The following is a 27672-nucleotide window of genomic DNA, read 5'->3' as shown; positions in this document are numbered from 1 at the left end:
GTGCTGAGTGTGAACATGGCTTTCAGAGAACAGGTCCAGAGTTTGACCGAGGAGACAATTTGTCCCATTTGTCTTGAGTTCTTTACTGATCCCGTAATACTGGGTTGTGGACATAACTTCTGCCGCTCCTGTATCACCCAGTGTTGGGAAAAGGAGATAAACTCCTGCCCGGAATGTAGAGAGGAGTTTCCGGAAAGAAACCTCAGGGTAAATCGGGCCTTAGCGAATCTGGCCGAGAAAACTCGAAAATTAAAGCTGGATCTGAAAGAGAAGGAAAGTAAACTTCACTGTGAGGAACATCAGGAAGAACTGAAGCTGTTTTGTGAAACTGACAAGAAATTGATCTGTGTGATTTGTAGAGATTCGCGGGAACACAGAGAGCACCGCTTCCTGCCGATTAAAGAAGCTGTTGAAATCTACAAGGTAAAAGGGGAAATATTTTCTAAGCTGATAGTTTTATCACATTTTCATGGTCTAAAACTTCAATTCTGTGATTTTGTCTCCCAATCCCAGGATCAGCTGAAATCTTCCTTAGATTCTCTCACACAGAAGAAATCGGCGGTTCGAGAAACGGAACAGAAACAGAAGCGGAAGATTTCCGAAGTCAGGGTAAGGTCTCCCTGTTCTGGTTTTCTGGGATCTCGGTCAGTTTTGCTCCCTTTATCGCGGGACATTAATTATGTTTCACATTTCATTTGGTAGGAACAGTCGAGCAGTCTGCAGACCCACATCACATCCGAGTTCACTAAAATGCACCAGATTCTCACTGAGAAAGAGCAGCGACTACTCAGAGATCTCAGGGAAGAAGAGGAGAGGATTCTAGAAAGAATGGAGAAAAACCTTCGAGAGATTGAGGAGAATTTAAATTCTATTGAGGAGAAGCTCTCAAAGTTGCAGAAACAGATGGAGCAAAAGGACGAGTTGATATTTTTAAAGGTGAGGGAATATATTGCCGGCCAGTTCCATGAAACTTCACACAGTGACAAAATAACTGCTAACTGTGGAATAAATATTGAATTTACCGAATAAATAACAACTGAGTTAAGCACATTTCTGTTTGTTTCGTGGCAGTTCTGCGGTCTCCCCGAAATAAATGACTTCCACATTGTCTGCAGATTCCCGAGAATACCTGTTACCTCCAGAGAATGAGTTATCTTGATCTTCACACTTGCTTTGTGATTATTTCCGTGTTGCCATGTTTAATTTACTCCTGGAACGCCCATTGTAATCCAGTTCATGTTGTGAGTGTGTGGGTGTGTCTGGTACGGTGTGTGAGAGTCACTGTGTCTGTGAGCGGGACTGATGTTGAGTTCCAGTTTACTTGACTCTCCACAACCTTCCTGCCAAAATGCATCACTTTACAATTCCGTGTTAAATCTAATATGCTCTGAGTCTGCTCATTTCACTAGCTGGCCTGTTTATGTCCTCCTGAAATGTGTGTAGTTCTGGTTACCTCATTACAGAAAGGGTGTAATTGAATTAGAGAGGGTACAGATGAGATGTACAAGGATGTTACCAGGACTTGAAAATTGCAGCTGTGAGGAAGGATTGGAAAGGCTGGGGCTGTTCTGCCTGTGACAGAGGAGGCTGAGGGGAGATTTGAGATACACAGAATTGTGAGGGGCCTGATAGAGTGGGTGGGGAAGGGCCTATTTACTTACCAGAGAGGTGAGTGATGAGGGGGCACAGATTTACAGTGCCTTGAAAGGTGAGAGGGAAGATGATGAAAAACTGAAAGGTCTGAAGGTGAATAAATCACCTGGACCAGATGGATTAAACCCCAGGATTCTGAATGAGATAGCTGCAGAGATAGTGGAGGCGTTAGTGGTGATCTTTCAGGAATCTCTTGAGTCAGGGAGGGTCCCAGAGGACTGGAAAATCGCTAATGTAACCCCCCTGTTTAAGAAGGGAGTGAGGCAAAAGACGGAAAATTACAGGCCGATTAGCCTGATCTCGGTCGTTGGTAAGATTTTAGAGTCCATTATTAAGGATGAGATTTCAGAATACTTGGAAGTGCGTGGTAAAATAGGGCAAAGTCAGCATATTTTCATCAATGGAGGTCATGCCTGACAAAACTGTTAGAATCCTTTGAGGAGGTAACGAGTAGGTTAGACAAAGGAGAGCCAATGGATGTTATCTACTTGGACTTCCAGAAGGCCTTTGACAAAGTGCCGCACAGGAGGCTGTTCAGTAAGATAAGAGCCCATGGTGTTAGAGGCAAGGTACCAGCATGGATAGAAGATTGGCTGTCTGGCAGGAGGCAGAGAGTGGGGATAAGGGGGTCCTTCTCAGGATGGCGGCCGGTGACTAGTGGAGTTCCGCAGGGGTCAGTGTTGGGACCACAACTTTTCACTTTATGCGTTAATGAGCTAGATGAAGGAATTGACGGCATTCTGGCTACTTTTGCAGATGATACAAAGATAGGTGGAGGGACAGGTAGTATTGTGGAGGCGGGGAGGCTGCAGAAGGATTTGGACAGGTTAGGAAAATGGGCGAAGAAGTGCAGATGGAATACAACGTGGGGAAGTGTGAGGTCATGCACTTTGGTGGGAAAAATAGAGGCATAGACTATTTTCCAAATAGGGAGAGAATTCAGAAATCTGGAGTGCAAAGGGACTTGGGAGTCCTAGTCCAGGATTCTCTTAAGGTTAACTAGCAGGTTGAGTTGGTAGTTAGGAAGGCAAATGCAATGTTGGCATTTATTTCGAGAGAACTAGAATACAAAAGCGGCAATGTGCTGCTGAGGCTTTATAAGGCTCTGGTCAGAACACATTTAGAATATTGTGAGCAATTTTTGGCCCCGTATCTCAGGAAGGATGTGCTGGCCCTGGAGAGGTTCCAGAGGAGGTTCACAAGAACGATCCCAGGAATGAAAGGCTTAACATATGAGGAACGCTTGAAGACTCTGGGTCTATACTCGATGGAGTTTAGAAGGATGAGGGGGGATTTGATTGGAACTTACAGAATTCTGAAACGCCTGGAGAGAGTGGACGTGGGGAAGATGTTTCCATTAGTAGGAGAGACCAGGATCCGAGGGCACAGCCTTAGAGTAAAGGGAAGACCTTTTAGAACAGAGATGAGCTTCTTTAGCCAGAGAGTGGTGAATCTATGGAATTCATTGCCACAGAAGGCTGTGGAGGCCAGGTCATTGAGTGTATTTAAGATGGAGATAGGTTATTGATTGGTAAGGGGATCAAAGGTTACGGGGAGAAGGCGGGAGAATGGAGTTGAGAAACTTATCAGCCATGATTGAATGGCGGAGCAGACTCGATGGGCCGAATGGCCTAATTTCTGCTCCTATGTCTTATGGACTTATGGAAAAACGTTTACACCCAGATGGTTGTGGGATCTGGAACTCGCTGCCTGTCAGGGTAGGTAGGAGAGGCAGAAACCCTCAACTCATTTAAAAGCTGTCTGGATAGTAACATCAAGTGCTGTAACCTGCAGGCCTGTGGACCAAATGATGCAAAGTGCGATGAGGCTGGATGGCTTGTTTTTCATCTGGCGCAGACACGATGGGCAGAGTGGCCTCTTTCTGTGCCGTAAACTTTCTATGTTTCTAAATCTGTTACTATGCTCCTCACTGTTCGTGATTCATTTATTTCAGGAGGAAGCTTGTCGGAAGAGAAGGTAGGACATGTTTTCTGCTGAAACTCTGCACAATTTGGTAAAATAAGTCAGAAAGGTTTTGTTATGAATTTCTTTACTAGTTACCATCGCAACATTAAAGGGTCGTTCATCGGGTGACAATAACTCTGCTTATGGTTTAAGTACTAGTCTTTTGTTATGATGACATGCTTTATTGCAGATATTAAATTAGATTTCATATAACTGGTCTACATGATTGTATTAAATTACAAGATGCCATGCAATCCTGAAGTGCTCAGTTGCAGGCTGCAGACTGCTGTTAGTGCGGCTGTGGCCTTCTGACTGACCCTGAGAGAGCCACACCGTCCATGCTTTCATGGTGTAGAACAACCATGTCAATGCAAGGCTCCTGACTAAACCGAGACAGTCACATGTTAAAGTGGGAACGGGTTTTGTTTTGATTCCAGTATAGAATCTTGACCTGTATCCTTAAGACCGACAAGACAGACCCAGCAGAGGTGGCGGCACTGTGGTATAAGGTTTAGAGGGAGTTGCCCTGGGAGTACTTAACATTGACTCGGGACCCGATAGAGTTGCATGACATCGGGTAAAATATGGGCAAGGAAACATACTGGTGATGACCACGTACCCACTCATTTGCCAACCACACCCACCCCACCGCTCTCACCCACTCATCAGCTGATGAATCAGTACTCCTCCATGTTGAACGCCACTTGGAGGAAGCACTGAGAGTTGCAAGGGTGCAGAATATAGACTGGGTGGGGCACTTCAATGACCATCACCAAGAGTGACTCGTTAATGCAACTCCCTTCCTAACAGCACTGTGGGTGTACCTACACCACATGGGCTGCAGCAGTTCAAGAAGGCAGCTCACCACCAACTTTTCAAGGGCAATTAGGGATGGACAGTAAATGCTGGCCTAGCCAGCGATGCCCACATCTCATGAATGAATTTTTTAAAAAGCACCACTACTGGCCGAGCTGGTTATGTCCCAAAGGACATAGCTGCTAGACTGGGTATGTGGCAGGTGGTGAGGGAACCAACAAGAGGGTAAAAACATACTTTATCTCATCCTCACCAATCTGCCTACCGCACATGCATCTGTTCATGACTGTAGCAATAGGAGTGACCACCGCACAGTTGTAATGGAGATGAACTCCTGCCTTCACATTGAGGATACCCTCATTCAAAACTGGGCGTCCATGAGGCGCTGTTGGCCATTAGCAGCAGCAGATTTGTACTCAGCCACACTCTGTGACCTCATGGTTTGGCATACCCTGCACTCAATTATTAACACCAAGCCAGGGAATCAAACCTGGTTCAATGAAGAGTGCAGGAGGGCATGCCAGGAGCAGCACCATGCATGCCTAAAAAGGAGGTGTCAACCTGGTGAAGCTACAAATCAGGGCTACTTGCATGTCAAACAGCGTAAGCAGCAATGAATAGACAGAGATAAGCGATCCCACAACCAACGGATCAAATCAAAGCTCTGCAGTACTGCCACATCCAGCGTTGCATGGCGGTGGACAATTAATTGACTAATGTAAGGAGAAGGGTTCACAAATACCCCCACCCTCAATGATGGGGAGCCCAGCACATCAGTGCAAAAGATTAAAGCTGAAGTATTTCAGCCAGATGTGCCCAGTGGATGACCCATCTCGCCCTTCTCCAGAAGTCCGCAGCATCACAGATGCCTGTCTTCATCCAGTTTGATTCACTCCTCGTGATATCAAGAAATGACTGAAGGCACTGGATACTGCAAAGGCTATGGGGCTTGACAATATGCTGGCAATAGTACTAAAGACTTGTGTTCCAGGACTTATCACACCCCTAGCCAAGCTGTTCCAGTACAACTACAACACTGGCATCTGCCTGGCAATGTGGAAAATTGCCCAGATATATCATATAAACAAAAAGAAGGACAAATCTAACCTGGCCAAGTACTGCCCCGTCAGTCTACTCTCGATCATCAGTGAAGTGACGAAGGGTTTTCAAAAGTGCTAACAAGCGGTACTTACTTAGCAATAACCTTCTCACTGACGCTCAGTTTGGGTTCTGCCAGGGTTGCTCAGCTCCTGACCTCATTACAATCTTGGTTCAAGCATGGGCTGTAGAGCTGAACTCCAGAGGTGAGGTGAGAGTGACTGAACATTACATCATTTGACCGAGCGTGGCATCAAGAAACCCTAGCAAAACTGGAGTCAATAGTAATCGGAGGAAAACTGTCCACTGGTTGGAGTCATACCTGTCACAAAAGAAGATGGTTGTGGTTGTTGGAGGTCAATTATCTCAGTTACAGGACATCACTGCAGGAATTCTTCAGGGCATTGTCTTATGCCCAATCATCTTCAACTGCTTCATCATTGACCTTCCTTCCATTATAAGGTCAGAAGCGGGGATGTTCTCTGATGATTGCACCATGTTCAGCACCATTTGTGACTCCTCAGATACTGAAGCACTCCATGTCCAAATGCAGCAAGTCCTAAACAATATCCAGGCTTGGGCTGACAACTGGCAAGTAACATTTTCCCCACACAAGTGCCAGGCAATGGCCATCGCCAACATGAGAGTATCTAGCCATCACCCCTTGATATTTCATCACTTGCTATTACTATTACTAAATCCCCCACTATCAACATCCTGAGGGTTACCATTGAGCACAAACTGAACTGGACTTGCCATATAAATACAATGGCTACAAGTGTAGGTCAGAGGCTAGGAATCCTGCGATGACTAACTCTTCCTGCCCATCACCTTCAAGCCACATGTGAGAAGCATGATGAATACTTTCCACTTGCCTGGATGAGTGCGGCTCCGATAATATTCAAAACGTTTGACATCATCCAGGACAATGCAGACCACTTGACTGAAACCCCATGCACAATCATTAACTCTCTCCACCACCAACGCACAGTGGCAGCAGTGTGTACAATCTACAAGATGCACTGCAGGAACTCACCTTTCCTCCTTAGAAAACAGCTTCCAAATCCTTGACTGCTACCACCTAGAAGGACACGGGCAGAAGATGTGTGGGAGCACCACTAATTGGAAGCTCCCCTCCAAGCCACTCACCATCCTGACTTGGAAGTATATCATCGTTCCTTCACTGTCGCTGGGTCAAATTCCTGGAACGTCCTCCCTTACAGCGCTGTGGGTGTACCTGGACCACTTGGACTGCAGGGGTTCAAGAATGCAATTCACGACGACCTTCTGAAGGGGCAGTTGGGGATGGCCAATAAATGCTGGGCTAGCCAGTGAAGCACACACCTCGTGAATGATTGAAAAAAGTTCAACACAACAGCAGAAACGTGTTTTAAGATATAAAGCAATATTGGCACCCAACCACAAGGAGATATTAATACCAAAGATGAGGTAGGTTTTAAAATGTCTTAAAGGAAGAAAGAGAAATAGAGAGGCAGAAAGGAAAAGAATTTCAGAGCTCAGGGCCTCGGCAGATGAAGGTCCAGCTGCCAATGGTGAAGTGATTAAAATCAGGGATATTCAATTGGCCAGAAGTAGAGGAGCGCAGGTGTCTCGGAGAGTTGGGTTGATGTTTTCAGCATTTGCTTTCATTCGACAAGCTTTGTTTGGAATACAGCAAGTGAACAGGCTAAATGTTTATCTTCTCCTGTGATCTGTGATATACTGGCAACTAATTTGTTATCAGGCTGTGGGCCTTTTGCAGGATATGAGTGTTTCCATCCTCTGCCCTTGCATTTCCAAGTTATCTTTTGCTCAGTCATAGAGAGAAATTTCACTTTCTATCACATTTGTTCTAAAATGAAAAATGCTGAAATATATGAATGTTGGGGTAGCTTCACCATTTAAATCATGTCTAAAATGTTCAATTAGGATGAATTTACACCATCAATTCTTTAATATTTACAGGATTAGTGATGACAATAAGCAACTCTCAGTAGCAGATGCTGCGGCCCTGTCTATCGGAAAGTTCAAAGGACCTTTACAGTACACAGCTTGGCGGGAAATGATCAATTCCATTAACCCTGGTAAAAACGTTTTTATTAATTTTCCTAACTATAATTCCAGTTGTGAAGCAACTAAATGGGCTCCAAAGTTCCAGGGATGTGGGGGAAACAGGAAATTCAACGTCCCTCCAGTGAGGGGTTGTGGTAGTATGATCATCATAAGATCATAAGAAATAGGAGCAGCAGGAGGCCATTTGGCCCATTAAACCTGTTCCGCCATTCGATAAGATCATGGCTCATCTAACTGTGGCTTTAACTGCCCTTTTTTCCTGTTCCATATAGCCCTTAACTCCACTGTCGATCAAAAATCTGCCGAATTCAGCCCTGAGTCTATACAACAGCCTCGTCTCCATTGCAGTCTGTGGAACAGAATTCCAAAGGCTAAAATCCCTCAAAGAGAAGAAATTCCTTCTCATCTCTGTCTTAAAAGGGAGACAGATCCCTGATTTCTAAACTATGTCCACTGCTTCTAGATACCCCCACAAGAGGAATCATCCTCCCACTATCTACCCTATCAATCTCCTCAGAACCACATATGTTTCAATAAGATCACCTCTAATTTTTCTGAACTTCAAGAGTATAGGCCTAAACTGTTCAACCTTTCTTCATTAGACAACTCCTTCATCCCAGCAATCAGCCTAGCGAACATTCCCTGAACTGCTTCTCAGACATAAAAGAACTCCCTTTAGTAAGGAAATGAAAACTGTGAAGTTAAAGCCACCATAGTCCCAGAGGATCATCGGTTGCACTCTCATTAGAGAGCGACGACTGGTGGTGAGTTTAACCTGAGGGTCACCACACCTCAGGTGTGGGTTGAGGTTGAGAAGGCAGGGCCTTCATGGATGACCTCAGGCAGTACAGGAATTGTACTGGTGCATCACTCTGCATCACAAACCAGTCGTCCAGCCAGCTGAGGTAACCGACACCCAAACTATACTGTTACTCTCAGCAATGACCTGTACAGCTATATCAAGAGTTCCCCACTATTATACTCCATCTCCCTTTCAATTAAGGCCAACATTCCATCTGCTTCCTAATTACTTTCTGTACCTGCATGGGGAGGTAGAAGGAAGTGGAGATGATGCCACAATCATATCAACCACAATCTTTTTGAATGGTGGAGCAGGCTCGCGGGCCCAAATGGCCTACTCCTGCTCCTAATACTTCTGTTCTTGTGCTCACCTTTGTAATTAATATATAAGATACCCCTATACTCCAGCATTCTGCAACTTATCTCCATTGAAATAATACTCTTTTTAGATTCTTACAAAGTGGACTACCTAATATTTTCCCACATTATACTCCAGCTGCCAATTTTTCCCACTTACTTCATCTTTTCATATTCCTTTGCAGACAATTTTAATCCCTCCTCACAACTAGCATTCCTACCTATTGCATCATCAGCAAATTTGGCTGCAATATAGTCAGTCCTTTTAATTTGTCCTGTCTATAAACTGTAATTAGTTGAGGCCCAAGCACTGATCCTAGGTGCACTCCACCAGTTACAGTTTGCCAAACTGAAAATGACCCATTTATCCTGAATCTCTGTTCCTGCTCATTATCCAATCCTCTATCAATGCCATTCTATCACCCCTAACACTTATCTTCAGTAGTAAACTTTTATTGACACTTTATCTAATGCCATTTGGAAATCAAAATACATGACATCTACTGGTTCACCATTATCCATCCTGCTTGTAACATCATCAAAGAGCTCTAATAAATTTGTCAAACATGATTTCCCTTTCACAAAACGATGTTGACTCTGCCTGATAATGTAATGATTTCTAAATGTCCTGCTACTACCTTTAAAATAATGGTTTCCTGCATTTTCCCAATGACAGATATTAGATTAACTAGCCTATAGTTCACTGATTTTTGTCTCCCTCCTTTCTTGAACAGTGGTGTTACATTCATGGCTTGCCAGCCCATTGTGACCTTCCCAGAGACTAGAGAATTTTGGAAGTTTGCAAACAGTGAATCCATTATCTCTGCAGTCACTGCCTCACAAACCCAACTATGCAAGTCATCAGGACCAAATTTCTTGTCAGCCTTTAGTCGCATTATTTTCCTCCTACTTTTTCTCTAGTGATCTTGATTGTTTCAAATTCCTCTCTCCTTTTTGACTTTGTTCCTCTACTATTCTTGGTATGCTTCTTGTGCCTGCTACTATGAAGAATACTTGTTCAATGCCTCTGCCATTTCCTGGTTTCCCATTATCGATTCCCCAGTCTCACCCTCTCAGGGGCCCACACTCACTATCACTACTCTTCTTTTATATGTATGTGTAGAAGCTTTTACTGTCTGTCTTTAGGTTTCTTGTGAGTTTCCTCTCATACTCCAATTTCGCCCTCGTTTTTTTAGTCAATTTTTGGTTTCTAAAATTTTCCAAATTTTCTGGCCTACCACTAATCATTGCAGCATTATACATCTTTTATCTCAATTTGATGCCACCATTACCTTGCTAAGTCAGCCACAGATGGCGCACTCTGTTCATTGAGCCTTTCTTTCTCAATGGAATGTTGAGAGTTATGAAATATCCCCTTAAATGTCTGCCACTGCTTCTCTACCAACTTGCTTTTAACCTATTTTCCCTGTCCATTTTAGCCAACACTGTCTTCAAACCCTTGTAATTGCCTGCATTTAAGTTTAAGGCATGAGTTTCAGACAGAAATTGCCCATTCTCAAACTGAATGTGAAATTCTACCTTATTTTGATCTCTCTTAACTAGAGGATCTTTCACCATGAGGTCATTTATTAATCCTGTCTCAGTAGATATTACCAGGTATGAAATAGCCTGTTCTCTGGTTGGTTCAGGAGCATATTGTTCAAAGAATCTGTCCCAAATACAATCTACGAACTCATCCTCAGTCTACCTTTTCCAATCTGATTCAGCCAAACTGTATGAAGATTACAACCGCCTACAGTTATTGCAGTATCCTTCTTACAAGCTCCCATTATTTTTTGCTTTACACTCTGTCCAACAGCTTAGCTACTTTCAGGAGGCATGTAAACCACTCCCATTAATGATTTCTTTCCCTTGGTGTTTCTTATCTCCACCCAAATTGTTACAACCTTTTGATCCTCGGAAACAAAATAATAACTGATCACGTTCCTGATTAACAGAGCTACCCGATCTCTTTTTCCTTTCCTCCTGTCCTTCCAAAATGTCACATACCCTTGAATATTCAGGTCCCAGCTGTGGACACTCTGCAAACATATCTCTGTAAAGGCCATCATATAATAATTTATTTCTATTTGTGCTATCAATTCATCCATCTTGATATGAATTCTGTGTGCATTCTGATAAGGAGCTGTTATTTTGGTCATTGGGCAATTTTTCCCTACCCTGGCCTTATTGGCTGGTATACTCTTATGTTTGTAAGCTCTATCGCTTCCTGTTGCACTCTGGTTATCATCACCTGCAATGCTACCCTGCACTATTGCCTTGTCCTTGTTCTTCCATGTTCAAAATCTCACCGCACATGAACACTTCCTTCCCCTCCCCCACTCTTTAGGTTAAAGTCCTCTCCACAGCCCTAGTTATACAATTTGCCAGGACACTGGTTCCAGCGTAATTCAAGTGAAGGCCATTCTAATAGTATCGTTCCCTTTTTCCCCAGCGTTAGTGCCAGTGCCCCATGAATTGAAACACATTTTTCCAACACCAATCTTTGAGCCACACATTCAATTCTCTGATCATATTCACTCCATGCCAATCAGCTGATGCCTCAGGCAGAGATTATTATCTTTGAATTTAGTGCCTAACTGCACATACTCTCTCAGTAGAACCTCTTTCTTAGTCCTATCAATATGAGTATCCATGGGGACGATAAGAACTGGATGCTTTTCCTCCCACTCCAAGTTCCTCGCCAGCCCTGAGAGGATTACTTTGACTCTGGCACAGGACATGCAACACAGCCTTTGGAATGCATGCACTTGCCTGAAGTGAAGAGTTTCTATCCCCCTAACTAACCTGCCCCCTACTACAATTACATTCCTTTTAGCTTTTGGATAGCTTCCTGCACCACTGTGCCATAGTCAGTTTGCTCATCCTCCCTGCATTCATGCTTTCGTCCACATAAGGTGCAAGGGCTTTGAATCTGTTGGACAATTGCAAGGGCTGGGTTTTCTAACCTGACTTCCTTCCCTTTCCCTGACCACTGAACAAATTGGAAATACCTAAGAGTGTCACTGCCTCCTGGAACAAAATGTGTTGGTAACTTTACCCCTCTCCAATGCATTGCACTGTCCAAATCACCAATTCCAGTGGATCAGCTCAGAGCTGTGGTTCCTCAAGCTGCAGACACTTACTGCAGATGTGGTTGCCGTGAATCAGACGGGTAGTGTCCGGTCCCCACCTGCTGCAACTGCAACACATCACCTGCCCATCTTTATTTCATTTTTATCGAACTGATTCGATTTCAGCTGTCTCTGGTAGAACACAAACAGAGGATTATAAGCATTTTATTGCTGTGTAAGTGCCACTTGATGTCATTGTCAACATCACATTCTACCACTTGCCTGAAGATTGAGAGTAGACTGTTGGATCTGTGATTGTCCGCATTGTATTTCTCCTGCATTTTGTGGACAGGATATACTTGGGCAATTTCCCACATTGTCAGTCAGTTGCCTGTATTGTAACTTGACTGGAACAACTTGGCTATGGGTGTCACTAATTTTGGAGTTAAAATCTTCAGTACTACAGCTGGGATGTTGTTAGTGCCCATTGCCTTTGCTGTTTCCAGTGAGTTCATCCCTTACTTGTGATCATGTGAAGTCAGTTACATCAGCTGAAGACTGGCATCTGTGACATTGGTGACGTTGGAAGGAGACCAAGATGGATCATCTAGGTCATTGTTTCTCCTGCAGCTGTTGTCCTGATGTGAGATGTGGTGGTTGCCACGAGTACTTAATCAGAGTTAAATCTGCTATGTGGGTGGCACGGATGCAGTTTCAAGGCTAAGACACTGAACCTCTACGCTGTCTTCTTAACAGTAGAAAACCAGAGGCTGCACATTATTCTTAACTGCAAGAGGGATTTGGGTCTAAGAATAAAGAGATGTTTGTGCATTTGCCTAAATCCTTTGTCAGATCGCACATGGAGATTTTGGTGGCCTGCTCGTCTACTTTATCTCCATTATCAAGGGTGGCAGTAGGCCTCACATAAAAGGTTTGCAACCAGAGAATGATTGGAGAGTCACGGCACAGTAAGAGGCCATTCAGCCCATTGTGCCTGCGCCAGCCAAAGAAAAAAGAATCTAGCCGCTCATTTTAATCCCAATTTCCAGCTCCTGATACGTAGCTGTGCAGGATACAACAGTTCAGGTGCAGATGCAGGTACCTTTCAAATAAGTTGAGTATTTCAGCCTAAATCACCAACCAGGCCAAGACTTCCAGATGCCCATCACCCTCTGGGTGAAAAATATTTTCCTCATTTCCCCTCTAATCCTTTTACCAATCACCTTACTTCTGTGCCCTGTGGTAACCAGCGTCTGATACAGTTCCATCACTACGTCCCTGCCTTGGACTTCATTACCTCGTCCAATAAAGAAAAGCATTCCATATGCTTTCTTGACCACTGTACCCACCTGTACTGCCACTTTCTCAGACATGCGCATGCACGCCAACGGCTCTCACTTCCTCAACCCCACCCCAAATGCATTACTCACACTTATCCGGATTGAATTCAATTTTCCCTCTCAACAAAACCATTGATATCATTCTGGAGATAACAGCTACCCTCTACACTTCCAACTGCACGGAAAATGTTTGTGTCATCGGCAAATTTCTTAATCATACCTCCCACATTTACATCCAAATCATTAATATATGGAACAAGTAGCAAGGGCTCCAACACTGACCCCTGTCAAACACCACTGGAAACCATTATCCATTTGCAAAAATATCTATCGACCATGACATTTTGTTTCCTGTTGCTGAGCCAATTTTGGATCCAACTCGCCACCTTCCCTGTGACCCATGTGATCTCACTTTCCTGACCAGTCTGTCATGTGGGACCTTGTCAAATGCCTCACTAAAATCCATGTAGACAACATTTGCTGCACTATCCTCATCCATCCTCCTTGTTGGTTCCTCAAAAATTTCGATTAAGTAAGTAAGACATGATCTTCCCCTCCAAAACCATGCTGGCTATTCCTGATCAATCAATGCCTTTCTAAGTGACACTTTATCCTGCCTCTCAGAATTGATTCTCATAATTTGCCCACAACTGTGCCCGTAGAACCTTGCTTTTGAATAATTCCCACTGATTTGACAACATTTTCCCCTCTAATAACTCTGTCCAGTCCACTTTCGCCAATTAACCTCTCAACATTGTAAAATTTGTCTCCCCAAATTTAGAACTTTAATTCCTGCTTTCTATTTGTCCGTTTCCATAATAGTGTTAAATCTAACTGTCTTATGGTCAGTATCTCCAAAATGGTCACCCACTGCTACTTCATCCACTTGCCCAGGTTCTTTTCCGAAGACTAAATCTAGAATTGCGCCCGCTCTCGTTGGGCTAGTTATGTGCTGGCTAAGAAAGTTCTCTTGACTGCAGTTCAAGAATTTTGTGCCCTCTGTGCCCTTCACACTGTTCACATCCCAATTCATATTAGGGTAGCTAAAGTCTCCAAATATTGCCGTCCTATTGTTTTTGCACTCAGAAATTTGCCTACATATTTGCCCCCTTCCACTATTTGGGGGCCTGAGTACACTCCTAGTATTGTGCCTGCCCCATTTTTATTTCTGAACTCCACCCATCGGGCCTCATTTGATGCTTCATTTTGGATGTCCTCCCTCCTTTCAGCTGTCATTGATTCTTTAACCGATAATGCTGCACCCCCACCTTTTTTATTCCCCTCTCTACCGTGCCTGAAAACACTATATCCAGGGATGGTAATCTGCAATTTTTGCCCCTCCATAAGCCAAGTTTCTGTTATAGCGATGATATCATGCTGCCATGTGTCTAACCAAAGTGCAATGGACATCATTGAAGGATCGTTGCTTGTTTAGAGCATGAGGAGAGGGAATGTAGATTGGACCTGTGCTGAGGGCAGTGAGGAGATCCATGAGAAGGATCAGCAGCTCTAACTGTCTTGTGCAGGGTCCATGCAGGAAAGAAGTTTACCTTGGCTTTGGGTGCCACAATGACTGATCACAGTCTTCCACTAAAGCTAAGGCCCATCTGAGACTGAGACTTGTAGGGTTCTCTGTGACTGGAGGGTCAGGGGCCTTGCACCTCAGCAAAGCATAGTGCAGGTGAGGCACTCAGTGAGTGGACTACAGAGTAACCTCTAATCTTATTCACGTGATAAAGATGTCAAGGGATATGCGATTATGATGTGTGAGTGGCGACCAGGGGGTGCAGGAACATGATGATCTCTCATCAATATGCATGGAGCAGCGATTTATAGGGGCCAAATGTTCTCATGTTGCTCCTCCATAGCTGGTATAGCTTGAAAGAGCTCTCTGCTAGGTCGGCTCCCCTTTGAGAGCAGGTGTCAGGGTTAGCAAGAGCCGGCCTCAGGGAAGTCAAGATGGCGGCCATTGGAATGGCCACAGGTGTATCACAGGCGGTGCTCTTATCTACAAATGGGTGAAAGGCAATGCCGGAGGCGGCTTTGTAGATCCCAGGATCTATCTGCCAGCTTCTCCGCAATGAGCTGGGCCACAAGGGCTTGGAGGGAATCCAATGCTGGTGGCATTGAAGGTCACCCCCGCCTTGAACTTCTTTAATAATGGACCCATCTAGGGCTTCACTTGGGATCAATGCGTCAGCTTTCAGTCAGTGACACACAAGTGTATTCAGAATGCCCAATCAGGATAGTGCATCTCTGGAAAGTTTAGATTTGACATTCCTTCCAATCTGTCGTGTTCAGGACTTTGTCAGTGCATTGCTGAAATCAAAATTCTACTTACAGGTGCCTGAGGTTGCAGGAGACGGTGCAGATCCTAATAAGCGCATTTGGCGCCAGGGTTCAGCATTTTATTATAGTTCGGCACATGCAAGGCTTAAACCTACGGCAGGGAAGATGTCACTACTGCAATTTAATTCTGCTCTCATAAATAAAGGTTCATTTGAGAAACCTATGGTCAGTAAACAAGAAGGTGCTGGGGCCTTCCGGTCTGCAAAGGATAGAAAACCAAAAAGTTCAACAAATGTCCCGGCAGCTTACTCTGCCTGGAATCTGGTAACTATCAGATTAGTATGGGCCTGTCTACCACATCATATTCCAGCTATAGCCTCTGCATGTGGTTCGGCCACATCCTGGCCCTCCCATCCCCTTCATTGTCCTTCTCATTGGAGCAGACATCTTGCTTCCCCATGTCTCGCTCAGGCAACACATCCCCCTTTTGTAACACGAGGCTGTGCAAGGTGCAGCAGACAATGATGATCTGAGACATTCTCAGTATGGGAAAGCACTGCCTGAGCCATCCAAACATCTGAACCTCATCTTTAGGAGCTCAATCACCTGCTCAGTCAGGGACCTGGTGTGGGTATAGCCATCATTGTAACTCCTCAGCAGTACTCTGCGGGTGGTAAACTGGCATCATCAGCCATTTTTGCTGGGGGTATCCCTTGTCCCTGAGGATCCTGCCTGGCAATCGCCGAGATAGTTCCTTTAATACCCTCCACTACCCTCGAGTCCCTACAGAGAGACCATTGCCTTGGTAACATAGAAAGACTAAACACATGAGCCCTTGTCAGGCATGACCATTCAGCAGGGGGGATGGAGTTTTAGAGTCATGAGTTGGCCACCACCCCTGCTCCTTGGAGGCTTCCACCTCTCTCACTCCATTCATCCCTACCTCTGACTGCAGCTGATGGCGAATGGCACAGAATGAGAGGAAGCTCCAGACCTTGCTGGGATCTCGATGTGATGAGACCCATGAGTCAGGCATAAACCTGCTGCTGTGTGGGCTTCACCAGAGAGAGGAGAACACGACTGAGCATGGATGACATCCAGTTACCTCATAATTATTAGGGTGTCCCTTTAGTCGGCCATTTGTGCTGACCTTGAGCACCACCCCCCCAAAAATACCTTGCTCCCACTTCGAGGCATCTCACTTACTGACTAACTGCGTGGTCAATGTCAGATTTGAAAAATGGTGTGCGTCACCTTCGAAACTTCATCCACCAACTTCTACCCTACCCCCTGCCACCCACCAACTACCCCCTTCACATTGACTCACCCAAGATCAACTTTCCACTCCCCTCTGTCACCCTTGAACCTCCCTTCATTCCACTGGGCATTATTCTGATCCACCTCCACATGCCCTCCCAACCCTGAGATCTGATGAGTACAGGCCCAACCTAAACAACCCCTCAAAACCTTTATTAACCAACCATGCAATAATATACACTTCCAACACCAGTTGTTCAGTGAGATCCGCTTGTCGGAGCCCATTCCCACGTGGTCAGTCTGCTGAATGACTTCCTGTGACTGACCACGTCACGCTTTCCTGGCTGCAGCAACACTGTCCTTGTGGCTGTGACTTTATATCCCTTTCTGACCCTGGTCCCTTGATATATAAGTTAACTGATTTCTTCTCCACCGATGCTGCCAGACCTGCTGAGTTTTTCCAGGTAATTCTGTTTTTGTATAAGTTAATACCTTGATTCGGGTCGTCCAATTGTGTTTCATGCCTTAACAATCCCTCCACCTGCATGTGGCCATTTCCTGCTCTCAGCAGGGGATATCTCCAGGTGTATGCCAGCTATGGATGTAATATCTGTATCTTGATAAGGCAGTAAGAAAGCTATTCACACATATCCAGAGAGGCCATTGTCTATGAAAGTTGCTGTAGACGGAGTGTCTGTTGGTGAGCCACCACCTCAATGACATGTCCTGAAATGTCTGTGTGTTTAGTTAAAACTGTCTTTATTTTTAAACAGTTGAAAAAGAGTTTCAGAAAGAGTAACCCTTGTTTGGATGGTAACGCAATATGTGAAAATCAGACAGTAAATCAGTAACCCAGGTTACATCATGCTCAATATCAATCTCCATCGGTGTTAATGGAAACAGATATTGAGAGGAATGTGTTCCGAGCTGCTACTTCAGTGTTGTCCGTGTCACACAAGCATCCATGACAAATTTCAACCCCTCCCTCTGTGTCTCCATGTCACCTTGGGGCATCTGCTGTTGACTCTTGATCGCCTTCTGGATTAGGAAATCAGGATAGTGAACTTGTCCCTCGTGTGCAAGTGCACGGGTATAGAAAGGAGCAGTTTCAGGTGCAGTGTTCGCACCAATGAGCACTTCAAATAGGCCTCTGGAGGAGTAATTTCTGCATTTCTGGGCACCACACTTTGAGAAGGATGTCAAGTCATTGGAGAGGGTACAGGGGGGACTTACCAGCACAATAGCACTGACGAGGGACTTCAGTTTACAGGGTAGTTGGATAAGCTGGCAATGCTCTCCCTAGAACAGAGAAGTTTAAAGGGAGATTCAATGCAGGAATTTGAATTATGAGGGCTTAATTGAGCAGATCAGGAGAATCTGTTTACTCTGGTAAGTGTGTCTGTAACTAAAGGCTAAGATTTAAAATAATCACCAAAAGAATTAGAAGGGTAATGAGCAAAAATGAAATCTCACAGACGATGTTCATGATCTGCAATTCATTGTCTGAAAATGTGGATTTCATAGGAACTTTCAAAAATGAATTGAACATGTTCTCAAATGGACTAATATGCAGGGATCCGGGCAAAAAGCTGGACTAGAAAATTAATTTGGACAGCCTGCACAAGTACCATGGGCTGAATGGCCTCCTTCTGCCCGAGAAGATTCTGTTATCTCGTCCAACTCATAATTGGGCTGGGATGTATTTAAGGGACTAGGGCAGTCCCGAAAACAGGCGTTAGGCGCCATCCATCTGCTAATGTTGGTGCTGTTTTGGACTCTATCCAAAAATTGGGATGTCCTGAGACTCAAGCCCTGAGCCTTGGGCTTCCTGGACATGGATGTGGGCGACAGTGAAAAGCTGAGCACATTTATTTTCCTGTTTACAATATGGAGATGGGGGAGGCAGCAGTGTTTTTCTCAGCTCCTCAATGCTCCTGTCCACGCTGGATGACACAATGCCCACCCCCTTCCCACTGCTGCCTGGCCCCTTCACACTCTATGCTCACCTACCCACTGTCTCCCCAATATCACCCACCCAAATCTGCACTTGCTCCTCCCGCGTCTCTGCTCTCTCCCCTCCTCCACTCTCTATACTCACCACCCACTCCCTCTACCCACCCCCCCAGTCCTCCCTTCCTCGATTTCTTGCTCCCATGCTCCCTCTGCCCCCACCCCCCACCCCCCACCGCGCTCCCCCCCCCCACCCCCCACCCCCTCCACTGCAGATTTTCCTCACAACCTCCTTCCTGCTTTCTCTCTCATCTCACTTTCCTGGTCCACTGCTCCCCACCACCTCCCTTCCCGTGGCCTTTGTTCTCTCCCTCCGCCCATTCCTACACATACTCCACTCCCCATCCTTCCCCTCTCTCACTCACTTCCCTCCAGTCAGTCTTTCCTCCCCATTCCGCACTTCTTCCCTCATCTTGGTCCCATACTCTCCCTGTCCTCCCTGTCCCGCACACTGTCCCTCGCAATCCCCCCTCCTTTCCCTCCAGCTTTCTTTCTCCCCTCCCCATCCCATGCTCTCTCTCCGCTCCACCTCCCAAACTCTCTCCCCTCCCCCTTCCACCATCTCAGCCCTCCCCTTCCACCATTGTCACTGTCCCCTCCAGCTAACTCTGGCTCCACTCTGTCCACTCACTGACCACACCCCCACCCCTCTCAATCTCTCACTCCTTCATCACCCTTTCTCCCTCCCCTCCCCCTCCCTCTCCCCTCTCTATATTCACACGTTTTTTCTCTCTCTCTCTCCCAATCCGGCTCCTGTGTTTGGGTTGCTGAGCTGTAACTAGTGGTGTGGCACAGGGATGAGCGCTGGGAACTCAACTATTTACAATCTATATCAATGACTTGGATGAAGGAACCGAATGTATGGTAGTTAAATTTGTTCATGACACAAAGATATTAGGAATTTAACTTGTTAAGAGCACATGAAGAGTCTACAAAAGGATTTAGATAGATTAATTGATAGTTAACTTAGCGGGTGGATTATAATGTCCAAATTCATCAGCTTGTCCACTTGGCAGGAAGAATATCAAGGCAATGTATTATTTTAATAGAGAGGATGATTAAAACTATATTGTTGGAGTTCTGACTGTGTATTTTCGGTGTGGAGCAATTGTAAGTTCACACCTGTGGGAATAACCTTTGTGTTGACTGGAGATTGTAACATTTAAGGTTCAGAATGTCCCAAGGGTTGATACATTCAGTTCCTGTCTCAGGGCAAGGGGGCTGAACCCTGCTGGGAGATCACAGGTTAACAGGTGAATTCAAAGGTCAGTTAACAACCATTTGTGTTCATTTGTATTGAGTTTAAAGAGTTGGGAGCAGCAGTTGGTGCAGCAGCTCAGCTGAGGAGCTGGAACCGTGCCTGTATTGAGATACTGGAGTGGAACTGCTGTCAGCAGGTTATAATTTGCCCTACAAACTACCAGGAGACTCAGGTACAGGCCACGATCTTTCATTAGTGATTCAAGTGTATGCAGGGAGAGACAGCGTTGGGCAGTCCTAGACCGAGCTGTGCAGATTACAGCGAAATCTTCTTTTTGTACACAATTAGTCACAGACTCGTAATCTAATCTTGTCAATTCACAATCAGATGCTTAAAGAGGCCTTAGGCTTTTGTCACTTATTTCCCATATGTACAGACACTCGACATTGTTCTCATCCTCGCAAGACCACCATCTCTTGCTGATTGTCCAGGAGTCTGTGCCTCCTGACTTCAATGCCCACTCACTCCCTGAACTTGTTCTTTGTTCTACTGCCTTGCCCGTCTCCTTTCTTATTCTGTCTGAAACACATCTGCTATTCTCCCGTTCTGCTTTTCTGCTTATATTTTATTGTTACTAACAGGCAATTCTAACTAAAATTGTTTAACCCTTTCAAGATACTGGAGTAGAACTGCTCTTGGCAGGAATAGATCGTGCAGCCCTTCCAGCCCACTCTGGCATTCAATGAAATCATGGTTGATTCTCTACTTCAACATCATTTTCCTGCACTATCCCCGTATCCATTGATGTTTTTAATATGTAGAAAACTATCCATCTCAGTCTTGCGCATACCCAATGACTGAGCCTCCACAACCGTCTGGGACAGAAACTTACAAAGATTCATCACCCTCTGAGTGAAGAAATTCCTCCACATCTTGGCCTAAAATGACCTGCCCCTTAATCTGAAACTGTGTCCCCTGGTTCTCGACCGCCCCACCACCGCAACCAGCGAAACATCCTTTCTGGATTTATCCTGTCAAGTCCCGTTAGAATTTTGTATGTTTGAATGAGATCACCTTTCCTTTTTCTAAACTCCAGAGAGCAAAGGACCCGTCTATTTAATCTTTGCTCACAGGACTAAAAGGTCCGAGGAATACTCTGGTACAAAATTTCAACACTCGGAGTCCAGATGCAATATTCAAGTGGTTCCTTTGTTACACATGTGGGCAGCTAACGCTGGGCAATCCAGGCGCTTCTCCACCGAGGTTCAAATGAGCACAGTTAATATATTTTTTACTACCAGTTACAACTTAATGGTGCTAGTTAGACAAAGGCCACAACACAATAATCTGATCATTGTGTTCTTGTACAGTAATTGCAGTGCAGAGACTGGGCATTATCCTTTTGGGAGACAACAAAGAATGTGCGTTTGTTCTAGACAAAAGGTTTACGGGGGCTGACTGGGTGTGGTTCGAGGCTATCAGACGGTGTTAAATGGCCTTCCCCATGTCTTGATCGAGTCATCCTGAGTCCCTGCCCATGTGTGTCTCCCATTTCCTAATTGCAAATTTACAGCTGAGCCCTTTGTACAAGTTTTTAGCTTTCATGTAAGGCTGTGATTGTCTGTGTATTCTTTGGCAACCTAGATGCTGGTCCTAGCTGGCACTTTAAAATAAATCCAAATTTTCTGCATCTTCAGGACAATCCCTCCATTCCAGGAATTTATTTGTGAACTTTCATTACACTCAGTCTATGGCAAATATACCTTTCCTCATGTTCGGAGACCAAAGCTGCACATATTAGTCCAGATGCAGTCTCACCAAGGCTATATATAATTGTACTAAGACACCTTTACTCCTGTAACCAAATCATCTTGCAATAAAGGCCAACATAGCATTTGCCTTCTAAATTCCTTGCTGTACCGGCTTTCAGTGACTCATGAACATGGACATATAAGTCGCTTTTATGCTTAACATTTCAGAGCCTCTCTCCATTTAAGAAATACCCTACATTTCAGTTTTTCCCACAAAAGTGGATATCCTCACATTTCTCCACCTTGAATTCCATCTGCCACAGTTTTGCCCACTCACTGAGCCTCTCCAAATCTCCTTCAATCATCTCTGCATCCTGCTCACAACTGACACTTCCATCTGCAAACTTGGAAATATTACATTTAATCCCAACATCCAAATCATTGAGATGGATTGTGAATATCTGGATCCCAAGCACTGACCCTTGCGATACCCCACTAGTCACAGCCTGTTCACCTGGAAATGACCAATTTATTTCTACTCTGTGTTTTCTGTTCATAAACCAGTTCTCAATCCATGCCAGTAAATTCCACCAAATTGCATTTGCTCTGATTTTGTTTGCAAACCTCTGGTGTGGGACCTTATCTAAAGCTTTCTGAAAACCTGAATAAATGACATCCTCTAGTTACCCCTTCCCTATTCTCGTAGTTACATCTTCCATAAACTCCAACAGGGGTTTGTTAAACGTGATTTCCCTTTCATCAAGTCCACGTTGATTCTGCCCAAGCTTCCCATTATTTCTAAGTGTCCTGTTATCACATCCTTTATTTTATGCTCTAGCATTGCCCCTACGACTGATGTTAGGCTAACAGGTCTGTAATTCCCTGTTTTCTCTCTTCCTCCTTTCTTAAATAGTGGGGTTACATTTGCCACCTTCCAATCTGCAGGAACAATTCCAGAGTGTCTCATATTTTGAAAGTTGACCACCAATGCACCGACTTTCTCTACAGCCACCTCATTCAACATTCTGGGATGTAGATCATCAGGTCCAGGGGATTTATCTCCTTTAAGTCCCATTAATTTCTCTTGTACTTTTTTTTTAACTAAAAATATTGTGTTGCAGTTCCTTGTTGATATTTGTCCTTTGATCCTCCATTATTCCGGGGGGTTTTTAATGGTGATAATTGACATTTGGGCAGATTATGAGCAGATTCATGTGATTTGCCTTGCTCGTGTCTGTCATTAAACATGTGGTTTGTGGTGTGTTCGACCGCAGTTTTCCTGTTAATTAATGTTTACCTCATGTTAATTCTTTATATTAGAATATAAGAGATAATATTATCTGTTTGCATTGTTGACTCTTGGTTAGTAAAATTCTTCTGTTTGTTTCAAAACATGGAATCTTATGGATTTATCCTGTTAGCAAGCAACTGGGATTTCAAATTTGGTCGACTAACATAAAAAAGTTAATGGTCACTAAGCAGATCATAACCAAATTTGAGGGTCTTGCCTGGGACTGTAACAAATTTTGGGGTCTGGCCTCGCAATGTACCAAGGGAGACTGCAGAACTCTACAGTAGAGAGGGATCTGGACAATCTGGTACATGAATCACAAAAATTAATTGCAGGTACAGCAAGTGATTAGGAAGGTAAATGGAATGTTCATGTTTATTGCAAGAGGAATCGAGTATTAAACTATGCAGTTGTTGCTACAGCTGTACAGGGTCTTAGTGAGACTGCATCTGAAGTCTGTGTACCATTTTGATCTCCTTACTTAAGAAATGAGATAGTTACATAAGACGCAGTTCAGAGAAGATTTGCTCGACTGATTCTTGGGATGAATGGATTATCTTATGATAAAAGGTTGAACAGGTTTGGCCTTTACTCATTGGAGTTTAGAAGGATAAGAGGTGATCTTACTGAAATGTGTAAGACGCTGAGGGGATTTGACAAGGTGGATGCCAAGAGGACATTTACCTTGGAGAGGCATCTGGAACTAGGGGGCAGTTTTAAAATTTGGAGTCTCCCGTTTAAGACTGAGATGAGGAGAATTTGTTTTCTGTCAGAGGGTGGTTAGTGTTTGGAATTCTCTTCCCCGGCGAGCAGTGGAGGCTGGGTCATTGAATATATTCAATCAGATCAGCCATTATCTCGTCGAATGGTCGAGCAGGCTTGAGGGACCGAATGGCCTACCCCTGCTCCTAACCATAGCGTTCTTGTAATTTAATTTTCTTTGCTACCTTACAGGATCAGATTGTATACAATCTGTGTGGTGACATTTTCATACCTGTTTCGCAGAAGTATCACTCCCCACCTACTCTCTCCAGCTCTCTTTCTCTCCAGCCTGCTGTTTCCTCCCACCTTTCTCCCAAACTTTATCTTTCCCCTTCCTGCTCTCCTTCTCACAATCTCTCTTCCCTCTCTCATACTCTCTCTCTCCCTGCGTCACTATCTCTTTCCACACCCTGTCACTCATGCTCTCCCGTCCTTACGCTCTCCCTCTTCTCCCCATCTTTCTCTCCACCCACACTTTCTCACTCCCCTTGTCCCCACACTCTCTCACTCACCTCCCACTCTCCCTTTCTCTTTGCCTCTTTAACTTCTGCTCTCATTATTACCTCTGCCCTTCCCACAATCTTTCTCTTTCCCCTTCCACACACACTCTCCCTCTTCCTGCCATGCACTCACCCTCTCAACAATGCTCCTGCTCGATCTAATATCAGTCCCTCCCGCCCTCTACCTCCATTCCCCACCCATTGTCCCTGTCAGGCCCATTTCGCCCTCTCTTCCACCGATCCAGACACTCTCTCTCCTTCCCCCTTTCCTCATCATTCCGCTATACCTCTCCCACGCCCTCCCCTCCTCCCACGCTCTCCCTTTCCTCTTCTGCACTTTCGCCCCTCCCCTTTCTGCTTTCGTTCACATTCTCAGCAGTCTCCCACTCTCTCTGAGACCTTCACATTCTCTCTCCCACCCTTGTAAGCCCTCCCCTTCTCTCTTTTTCACTCTGCCCGATTTGCGTTCACCCTCCAGTTCTTGCTCACTCTCTCTCATGCCTTGAAACTCTCCCTGCCCCCCTGCACTCTCTACCTCTCCATCTTGTTCTGCCTCTCACACCATCACACTCTCCCTGCCCCCTGCACTCTCTACCCCTCCATCTCGTTCTCTCTCTCACACCATCTCACTCTCCCTGCCCCCTGCACTCTCTACCCCTCCATCTCTCTCTCACATCTACCCTCTCTCCCAGCCACCCTGCACTCTAGACCCCTCCATCTCACTTTCACCCTCGCACTCTCCCTGCCCCCCTGCACTCTCTACCCCTTCATCTCACTCTCACATCCCCACACATTTCCTACCATCCCCCTGCTCTCTTTACTCCACCCTCTTTCTTACCCACTCTCCCAATCTCTGTCATGCTGGTCTCTCTCTCTCCTGCTCCCATGTTCTCAAACCCTCCTGCTCTCACTCTCTCCCACCTCTTCCTCTCCATCAGTCCACCCACACTCTCCCTCTCCACGTTCCTGCTCCCTCCTCTGCTGCCATTTTCTCTCCTCAACTTCACATTCCTCCCCCCCTCCATCTCTTTCCAGCTCCCTCTCCCTCCCTCTCTCTCTCTCTCTCCCTCCCTCTCCCTCTCTCCCTCTCCCTCTCTCACTCTCCCTCTCTCTCTCTCTCTCTCCCACTTCCTCTCCCCCTCTCCCCCTCCGGGCTCCTTCCTCACACTCTCTCCCCCTCCCCAGCCCCTCTCTCTAAATCACTGACTGTGTTATTTTAACTTTCCCCCAGCTCCAGCCTCTCTGACTCTGGATCTGAACACAGCGAATCCCTGGCTCATCCTGTCTGAGGACCGGACCAGTGTGAGACTCGGAGACAAACGGCAGCGGCTCCCTGACACCCCGGAGAGGTTTGATCCCGGGGTCTGTGTCCTGGGATCAGAGGGATTCACATCAGGGAGACATTACTGGGAGGTGGAGGTGGGGGAGGAGACTCTGTGGTGGCTCGGAGTGGCCCGAGAGTCTGTGAAGAGGAAAGGGGGAATCTCCCTGATCCCCGAGTCCGGATTCTGGATTGTGAGGCTGGTTCCCGGATTTGGTTATTTAGCCGCCACCTCCCCCTCACTGACCCCCCTCACCCCGAGTGTGAATCCCCGGAAGATCGGGGTTTTCCTGGACTATGAGGGTGGACAGGTGTCATTTTACAATGCGGACAACATGTCCCATCTCCACACTTTCACCCACACTTTCACTGGGAGAATCTTTCCCATCTTCAGTCCGGGACGGAATGACGGCGGGAAAAACTCGGCCCCGCTGACAATCTGCGGGATTCAAGGTCACTAACAGATCCATCCCATAATTTCACACCGTCTCCCTGCCTCCTGCCAGCTGTAAACTGATGGGTGTGGGTCTCAGTCACAGGTGGAGAGAGAAGCCAGGTTAACATTCCGGGTATAAACCCTGTCTGGGAACTGGGAACTGAAAGATCAGCGAGGACCTCTGTAGGGCTGGGGGAAAGAAGGAGGGGGAGAGAAGAAACAAATAGAAGCTCAATTGTAGAGAGGAACTTACAGGGTAGAATGAGCTGTGAACTGCAGGAACCTGGTGACCTTCCTGCCTGTAATGTTGCTCCACAGGCGGAAGGTGGTGGGACATCAGCTTGTTTGAGATGAATCAGTTCAGTGATTCTCAAACTGGGGTCCGGGGAGTCTTTCCCGGGGGGTCCAGGAAATAATTTCTCCAGAGGGTGGGAGAGAGAGAGAGAAAAGCACAAGAGGGGGAGGAAGTGAAGTGGGGGAAATAACAAGCTCCCCGCTTTGTATAAATTCCCAGGAGTTAGTGTTATTCCTGCATGAGCAGCTGTCAAGATTTCCACCCCCAAACCTCCCGAATTCTCTCCCTTCTTCACGGTGATGGACATTTCGGCTGTCATGGTTTTCAGCGGTGAGTCTGATATTTCCTTTCGGTAGGAGGGGAGGTGGAAGTCCAGCTGCTGCTGTGATACTCGTCTGCCTTCAATTTGGGCTCAGACAGTGAGCAAGTGCCGTTATCATGCTGCCTGGCTTGCTGAGTATTTCCATTATTTTCTGTTTATATTAATCTCTAATTGGTTTGTTTCTTGTAATCGCGATAAAACTGTCATCTTGACTTTCTTCAAACTCTCACCATGTTTCAATAATACTGAGTAACTGGACTGGGTTGGTACACGCCTGTAAATATTGCCCAGACTGTCACATCCAAGTGGGTACTCTGTAATAAAATTGGAGGGGTGTTTCCGGTTTCGTTTACGTTAAAATGTGAACGTGCTTCGAGACTGTTTGAGCATGTAAATGATGTGACACTGTTGTGAATACTGATGTGATAGTCTGTCTGTATTGAACGTGATGTGTGAACTGATCGGGTATGTATGCCATTAACAGGCAGTGTTAACCAAGTGAAAAGTAGTTCAGTTGCTGCATTAGAATGTTTGTCATGGGTTTTCTCTTGTACTGAAGCTCCTCCGAGTGCAACATGATCATTTGAATATCATTGCAATTTCTGTGATGGTCATTTTGAAATGTTCTTTTAGATATTTTAGGAATAAAGTATATTTTGCAAAAAAAATGTGGAGTCACAGTTATCATTTATCTCTGGTTTGTCTGCTCTGTCTCATCACTTTCCTGTCAGTGAAATAGTCCTTAAATCACTAGTATGTAGTTACCTATTTTATTAAAAATATGTAACTCTGTACATGTAACCTGTTCATATTATCATTTTTATATAGCATTATAATTTACATTGAGAGTCCATGATTACATTTGTAAATTGGTTCTTTAACGAAAAGAATCTGAAAACGAGTGGAATAGAAGCAGTTTTCTCAAAAAGGACACAGTTCATCATTAAATCTAAGAAACAGAAACTAAACATGCTATTTGTTTTATTTACAAATTGCTCCAGAGTCTGGGTTACCTGGATGATTTGAAGAGCTTCTTGCTGGAGTAAATGGAGTGACAGTT

At 45.2% G+C, this 27672-nt stretch overlaps 1 protein-coding gene across 1 annotated transcript; it reads left to right on the top strand.

The window, feature by feature from the left end:
* LOC144695342 (zinc-binding protein A33-like) lies at nt 1-26379 on the top strand. Its single transcript, XM_078566241.1, has 6 exons — nt 1-423; nt 514-609; nt 703-936; nt 3608-3630; nt 7498-7616; nt 25470-26379. Exons 1-6 carry the CDS (start codon nt 16-18, stop codon nt 26018-26020), a joined length of 1431 nt encoding a protein of 476 aa, XP_078422367.1. The 5' UTR covers nt 1-15; the 3' UTR covers nt 26021-26379.
* The last annotated feature ends 1293 nt before the right edge of the window (nt 26380-27672 follow it).

The sequence above is a fragment of the Cetorhinus maximus genome, chromosome 21 (genome assembly GCF_964194155.1).
Source record: "Cetorhinus maximus chromosome 21, sCetMax3.hap1.1, whole genome shotgun sequence".
Classification (NCBI taxonomy): domain Eukaryota; kingdom Metazoa; phylum Chordata; class Chondrichthyes; order Lamniformes; family Cetorhinidae; genus Cetorhinus; species Cetorhinus maximus.
This window is presented reverse-complemented; position numbering and strand designations above follow the sequence as displayed.